The following is an 8,537-nucleotide window of genomic DNA, read 5'->3' on the forward strand; positions in this document are numbered from 1 at the left end:
ACAGCGGTAACATTGTCCAGGCCCGGTCGTCCTTCTCTTAGGTTCAACAACACAGTTCATGTTGTAGAGCCTTCTCACCTCGAAGATACCCTTATTCTGGGTTTTAACCAGCAATAAGGGCATCGGCTTTTTTGTTTTATTTGAGGTCATCCTTATGACCTCAGCATCGACGATCCCTTGATCCTTGAGGTCGTCAAGGATCGTCGGGATATCTGCATCCAGCGGTAGGTATCTCACTACCGCGTAGATTTTCTTTTCTTCCTCCCGTTGAAGAGTGTAAAACTCCCTATTTATTTTATGAAGGAAGTCCGTCATCCTTCTATGATCATCGGCGGTTTGTGGGACGATTTTTATACCGTCCTTTACTATCGTCGCTATTTGGTATTTAATACCGTTTCGCATAACGCGTTGGAAATTGACGTCCATTCGGACGTACCTCTCAGGGTGACAGGGGGGATTTTTTCTTTCCTCTCCTCCACTGGAGTGTTTTTCTGTTGAGCTGAGGCTGTACCCATCGTCGTGATGGGTGGAATTTTACCTTTTTTAGGTATCTCCGTTGCTTTTTTTGCGGTCTCTTCGTCTGAAGATGCACTTTCTTTACGCGCGCGTTTTGTGGGTGGCGCGTTCTGGGTTTTTGCAACTTGAGTTGCAAAATTTTTCTTCTTTTCCGGTTCTGGAGCCACTTCCTGTTTGGAGTAATTTTTGGGGACTGCTACCGGCTTTGCAATTTCTGCAAATGTGGGAGATTTCTGTGCCGAAATGTGTTTTGCAATTTCCGCAAAACTAGGGGATTGAGGCGCTTTATTCTTATTAATTTCTTCTCTCAAGAGGCGTATCTCCCCGACCAACTGAGCTACGGTTTCAGTTAATTTATTTATTTGAGCCTTCAATTGCTCATTCTCTTCTTTGAGCCTTACAAGCTCCTCTGCTTCTCTATCGCTGAATTCTTCGGTGTCCGTAGCTTCCATGTAGGAGCTCTCATTGTCTGAGACCTCCGACATGGCTTTCTGTCCGTATTGAACTATATAAGGTATTTCTGTGTAATAATGAATATTGGAAATACTCACTAATATGTTACTTCTAAGCTATGTGGCTAAGTTATATATTTTCTATACTTTGAGAAAAATAAATCGACTCACCAGTGATATCCGTGGAACCAGCGATCTTGGGGGTGATCTGGACTCGACACTGAACACACTGAATTTGAACGAATTTCCGCTCTATAACACATACACTTATAGAACTTACAAAAAACTTCGGAAGTTTCGTAGACGGAATCAAAAATTCCGTAGCTTCGCTAGTGTACACTTTCACTTCGACTTTCTCTTTTACAACACGAGAGATGACGTATCGCACTGCTTCGCTAGTGTACACTTTCACTTCGACTTTCTCTTCCACTTTCTCTTTTACAACACGAGAGATGACGTATCGCACTGGTATCATTCAACACATCTACCTGCTTCAACGTCTCGAGGTGAACTTGAATATACTTGAATACTTGGTACATCTACTCCGCTGTTATATAGCCTCTACCATCCCTTCCTAGCACTCCACCACCCAATTGCCCGTTCCGTTGTCTGATTCGATATTAGATTGCTGTGACTTAAAATTTCTATGGAATCAACGTATAACATTGTGTTCAATCCATTATTTATGATACCTAAATAAGAACATATAAAATATTTTGTTATATTGTGATAATTGAGCCTAGCACAAAAAAAAACAAAAATTAGGAAGTGTTTTAAATAATTATGAGTTTATAAAAGATATGCGAATTTAAATAATTATTGTCCAGAGTATTTTTCTCACAGAAGGAATATACTATATTACTGTTTATTTTTTCAAACGTTTCTCATAATATAAAATAATAAAATATCAATAATTGGAAAGTATAAGTTATCGATACAGATAATAAATATCTGGAGGATTGAAGCGCATTAGTATTTCAATTTTTAACTTTGTTTCAAATCTTGCAGCTCCAAACAATATTTCAAAATTAATAATTTCTAGAGAATTCTTTTTCATCATTTACATTCCCGTTGTAGGTGGTATACTGGAGGGGAATTTATTTGCACTACGACCTAGAGGTCTATTACATCCACGTTAATCCTGAGGAAATAAATACTATAGGTAGAATGTCCCTGAATAGATTTAACGACTGTGTATATGCAGAAATCCATGTAGGTTCCTATATATAAATACAGAATCGTTATTTCTTATTTTCACTCTAATTATACGGAGAATTACTATCTACTTCATGAATATCATTTTCAATGTCTCAACCGGACAGCCGAAAAATCTTAAGTATATGATTAAAATGAAATATTCTCATATTATAAGAGCTAAAAACTTCGTTTCTTAAAAAATGGCATGGATTCCCCATCGAGTACCATGTGACTCTGGTGACATGACATTGAATTTTCGAAGATTTCCAGCTTTCAGTATGCTTTAACGATAGAAGGGTGCAATATTCAGGAATTGTTGTCGAAGTCATAATGTATTTTTAACAGCATATCCACTAAAATATTCTTTCGTTTCGTGCTATCTTTCCGTTCTCTTTAATCGATGTTTCAAAGGATCCCTTCACCTTTAATGGCGTCGTGCTGCCGTAGGCCAAGAATATTTTCTTTGGTTCTTTAATCTGGTTGAAGCAGTTAACATTGTTTTCTTTCAAATACTCCCATGTTTCGTCCGAGATCAAATTCGATTTGCAGCCCGAGTCTATTAGCATTTCAAACATTTTCAAAAACACGCCTCCCATTTCGCATTTAATAGTAGCATCATCATTTAAATTGAATATATATATTGCACTTCCTCGTCTTTTCGATGTTTTTTGTAATCATTTTTCTGGTCTTCTTGTTTTCCAATTTTTCTCTTTCGATCATAGGGTTTAGTTCTGCAACATTTTTGATAATGGCACAGTTTACCACATCCGTTACACTTTCTTTGCTTCGCCGGACACAGTAAACCTTTATTGACGTGTGCGAAAGTTCCACATCTGCTACAATTAGTCATCCGTTCCTCACTTGAGTTTTGTTTCAATTCATTCCCTGCATATTTGTATATACGTATTCGTATTCCTCATTTTAATCGCATTGATTTCGCTGGATTGTACTTTACCATTCTTTTTATAACTCTCTAGTTGATGATTGACTATCTCCAAAGTGTTTGCAATAGTTATCGCTTAATCAAGTGTTACTTCATCTCCCATACTAAGAATTTTTTTTCTCAGTTCGGATGATGAACATTTTCTTGTGATATATATATATTCGTGATATATACAGGCTGTTCCTAAATTGAACGTACAAATGAAAAGGGGAGATTCCTTAAGTGAGTTTAAGAAAAAAAGTCCCATAAACATGGGGTCGCAAACGTTTCGTTTTCGAGATACAGAGTTTGAATTTTTTTCAAGTTTTTTTCCCATTGTATCTGCACTTCACAAGATATTCAACTGAAATTTGGCATAGATATTACATTTTAGAGTTCTCACCACGTGACATGGCAATTTCGATAGAAGATCTACAGGGTGATATTTTTTTGGGAACACTGCCACCTGTTCTTCTGCAGAACTTTTTTTTGGTGAGCAACTGTTAATTTGAAAAAATGTAAAAAGAAGCTTTGTTCTTATACTAAACTTTTCGATCTCTTGTAGTTTTGTCGTATCTACCAACGATATATATATATATATATATATATATATATATATATATATATATATATATATATATATATATATATATATATATATATATATATACCTATATCAACCTAGATATATATATATATATATATATATATAGAAATGATAAATAATAACGTATCTTTCTAGAAGAAAACTTCAGATCATCGTAAATGTTTGTATATATATTTTTTTTTTAATTCTTCACCACAATGGGGTTGGTTCACCGAGTACACCGGTCCGCTTTTCGGACAAGGTGGACTCAGGAAGTGGTAAGGAACTTTCGCACTATCCTTGTGGTTGCAAGAATAACCTGTTTCTGTGCAGTACTTATTAATTCTTTTTGTAGACCCAGCATGCCAGTGTACTCCTCCAAGTGTGCCTCGACCAGTCCATTGGTGGAAATTATGAGTGGGAGAATCACCACCGACCTGAGAGCGTAAGTGTTCTTCAATTCGAAGGCAAGATCTTGATACTTCGTAAGCTTCTCCGTGAATGCTTTGGATATATTATCATCAGCTGGAACCGTGACATCCATGATTTTGGCAGATCTTTGCCCCTTGTCGAAAAGCACTATATCGGGCCTATTATGCGGTATTGGTTTGTCCGTTGTTATGACCATATCCCAATAAAGTTTATATGCGCCGTTTTCCAAAACTGTGCTCGGACGATACTCATATGGCTTTTTTGATCTTTTCACCAATCCGGTTTCTTCGGCAATGGCACGATGGAAAATTCTAGCCATGGCATTATGTCTCTCCGTGTAGTCTGTCGGCGCCAAGACGGAACACGAGGACACGACGTGTTGTATATATATATATATATATATATATATATATATATATATATATATATATATATATATATATATATATATATATATATATATACAAACATTTACGATGATCTGAAGTTTTCTTCTAGAAAGATACGTTATTATTTATCATTTCTCAAAATTACGCGGTACTGGTCTGCCACTCGTTGTTCAGAGACATTGAGATTTGGGTAGGCGTTGTAGAATTCTTCATGGAGCCCTCATCCTATAGTTGTTTGTGTTTTGCCCTAGTCCCCTGTTCTTGCGAAAGAGGCTCTGGCGACCGAAAATGAGCAGTATAACTCTTTTTCTCAGAATTACCTATCCTAAACATCGGCTTCAGCAGAAAATGGCTCTCTGCGTTGTTTAAGTTACTTCTTGAACCTTGTCGTCTAAGGATACCTGTCCCAAAAGATAATCTAGTCGAAACCGCAACTAAAGTTGCACTGTCAGTGTATTGTTTACATTCAAATCTTAACTCATATGTACCATGCGCATATACATTCCGTACTGTCCACGAATATAGGGGCCGTATCAGTACCACACAGCGTCATTCTAGAATAAGAAGTCTATCACAGATTACAGAGTAGAATAGATCTGACACTCACGTTCTACGGTGAAAAATACAGTTTATCCCGCCCTCGGCGCCCCCATGCGGTTGCCACCCAACTAACCGGGAGTAATGTCGGTATAACAGAAAACTGCAATTGCAAGGCGCGAAATTTAAATTAGCCCATTCACTGGTGTTTTAGACGTCGATAGAATAATATGGATTATTAGGGCGAATTTAAAGGAGAAATAAAACATCTCATGAAAAATATACATATATTGATATTTCCAGCACAGGAAAAAAAATATGGAAATACATAAGCTATAATTATGGCAATGAATATATGAGCAGAGGTAAAATGTCAATAGGGTCACATATCTTCGTAAGACAATAATTATAATAAACAGTAATAATATTGTTCATAGGAAATGAGGTTGAAATTATTATATGTTCAGAAATCTTCAACATTATCCAAAAAGGACACAATGTTTGTTGGGAGTCGGCAATAGAAATCAAAAACAGCATGCCAAAGCTTAGAATGCATGAATAATTTGGAAAAAAAATTAGTTGCCCAAAGACCTATGTAGATTTTATATTTTCCTGCAGGAAAGATTTCAAAGTCTCTAAACAACGACTCCCTGTTTTATCTTCCTCACAGTTAGATCATCAGTAATGCACTGACATGAAATTATTAATAACTAAAGTTTTGAATGATGAAATAAAGTGTTCAACATTTGGGTTAGTATTCCTCACTCCATGTGCTCTAATGTACCCAATAAAGTTTTCTAAACAATCTTGATTGAAAGCCTCAGTGAGAATATATTTTAAGTGATAATCATTGAACAGTTTTTGCCTAAGGTAAAGGAATGCTTTCAATGTTGTCACTATATTCTTCAAAGTTGGCACCACCACAATGGATCTTTTCTTTCGAGGGCAATAAAATGAAATACTGTTGAAAATTTGTATCGCCTGCTCCCAACAAACATTGTGTTCTGTTTGAATACTAACCGTCCTCTTCAAGAGTTTCGCAGTGGATGTCCAAGCTCTGGATACATTCAACGAATCAAATAACTCATCCAAGATTAGTATAAAGTCAGCAGTGTCAATAGCCTCTCTGGGAAGCTGAAGCGGATGCTTTATTTCTAAAAAGGAAAATAGTAAATTTTTGTATTATTATGTTTGAAAAAAATACTTACCCTATTGAGAAATGAGCTTCATCATTGACCCCACGGAGTGGCTTAATACCTGACTACACAGTTTGACTTTCATTTCCATTAACACAATTTTTGAAGGGTTTGGTTGGATTGGTTTAAGTATAAACGATTAATGTTATAATTACGTGGTTCTTTGAATCAAACATTTCTTACAAGAAAATTGATTTCCTGATAACTGTCGAGTTCAATAAATGGGTATTTTTAATTTACTCTCGTATAAGATCTCGATTGTAAACAAGAATTTGCATTAAAACATATTGACATTGACACTGTTGGCGTTCACAAATCCAATATGTCAGAATACAGTAATCTGTGGAGAATATGATATTGTTAGAAATGAAACTCAAGAATTCCAAACTTAATTATTTATTTTCGTATACACAAGAAATATCGAGCGGCTTGTACATCCGAGCACGAAGGGATCTTCAAATCGAATTGCCTGAGTACCACAGCTTCAAATCTCGGCTGTCGTTTATGTTTACTCAGCGCTTATCCCCTTTGACCGGCAGCGGCTCACCATATTCGTGTATTCGATTTCTTACACGGCCTTCCCGACAACTGCGACGCTCTCGACGCATTTTTCTCCAGAAGACCTATCTGTGAAAAAGAAATATTATTTTTTCTTTCACCTGGCTCAACCACTCACGAGACTGAGACCCAGAGACATACAATTCAGTGATAGTCTCGATCATCACTCTGTTCTTATCAAATTATACTAGTAATGACCTCAGCCATCGATCATCTGTACCACTTGCTGGTCAGAGTCTCATATAATCAAAATTATATCTGTAATGACCTCAGCCATTACCCTGCTCTATCACTCACGTTACAGAGACAAACAAATATCGAAATTACACCTGTAAAGACCTCAGTCATCTCTCAGCTCTGCCACTATGGGCACCGAGACTGACAAAAATCAAAATTATACCTGTAATGACCTCGGCCATCACCCAGCTCTACCTCTAACGGGACAGAGTCTGACAAAAATCAAAATTGTACCTGTAATCACCTCAGCCATCACTCAGCTCTACCACCAAGGGTACAGAGACTGACAAAAATCAAAATTATACCTGTAATGACCTCAGCCATCACTCAGCTCTACCACCAAGTGTACAGAGACTGACAAAAATCAAAATTATACCTGTAATGACCTCAGCCATCACTCAGCTCTACCACCAAGGGTAGAGACTGACAAAAATAAAAATTATACCTGTAATGACCTCAGCCATCACTCAGCTCTACCACTAACGGGACAGAGACTGACAAAAATCAAAATTGTACTAATTGTAGCTGTAATGACCTCGGCCATTACTCAGCTCTAGCACTAACGGGACAGAGACTGACAATGCAATAACAGCATTAATGTTTCTACACTAACCTTCTCTTTCAACTGAGTCACTTTCTGACTCCAGAAAATCCAATACTTCATTCATGTCAACATTCAAAGCCCATTGTATAGGCCACCGTCTGAGCTGCTCCTTGGCTGCTTTCGTCACGATGTTCGTGCCAACCTTCTTAATTTCATAGCGTCCATTATCCAGGCAGTTCACCTCCTCGTATGGACCCAGAAACTCATAATCGCTTTTACTAATGTGCATCTGAGAATCACGGTGCATCAGCACAAAGTCACCAGGCGAGTACTGAACGTTATCTCTTCTTCTCTTATTAACATCGTTCAGATCACGTGTCGAGGACAATTTTTCTGCTACTCGCTGTCTATCCAAATCTCGGTTTCTTATTGAAGACAGATCCTTTGACACATTTTTCAATAACGCCTGTATCAATGGTGTCGAACTTCGGATTCCCAGGAGTAATTGCAGTGGAGTCAAATTAGTTGATTTCTGCACAGTTGTGTTAAGAACAAGCTGGATTTTCCATAAACCACTCGGCCATTCTGCCTTTACTCGAGTTTCAATTCTCAATAAATTCCTAATGGTTCTCATATAGCGTTCCACCTGTCCATTTCCTCTGTGTATGTCTGGCGTAACATAATGATGCTCGATATTCCAATTCTCCAGATACTTTGGAAAAGTTGTATTCTTGAACTACGTAGCGGCATCCATTATAACTCGTTTAGGGGTTCCAAATAATGATAACACAGTTTCTAATTTTTCACGAGTTTCTGCGGTGGTCACACTTTTTATTGGCATCAAAATGCAATATTTCGTAAAAGTATCAACGATAACCAAAATGTGCTTGTAACCGTCAGTAGACACAGGTAATGGTCCCAAACAATCCAAATGTAAGGTGTGAAATGGTTCTTTGGGAATCTCTACTGGA

At 37.2% G+C, this 8,537-nt stretch overlaps 1 protein-coding gene across 1 annotated transcript; it reads right to left on the bottom strand.

Moving 5' to 3' along the window:
• Positions 1-6,795: 6,795 nt before the first annotated feature.
• On the bottom strand, positions 6,796-8,200 carry LOC123322845. The gene is made up of 2 exons (XM_044910893.1): positions 7,636-8,200; positions 6,796-6,854 (listed from the first exon to the last, which is right to left on the bottom strand). The coding sequence occupies exons 1-2, from the start codon at positions 8,198-8,200 to the stop codon at positions 6,796-6,798; spliced, it is 624 nt and encodes a 207-aa protein (XP_044766828.1).
• Positions 8,201-8,537: the final 337 nt, after the last annotated feature.

This window comes from Coccinella septempunctata, chromosome 1 (genome assembly GCF_907165205.1).
Source record: "Coccinella septempunctata chromosome 1, icCocSept1.1, whole genome shotgun sequence".
NCBI lineage: Eukaryota > Metazoa > Arthropoda > Insecta > Coleoptera > Coccinellidae > Coccinella > Coccinella septempunctata.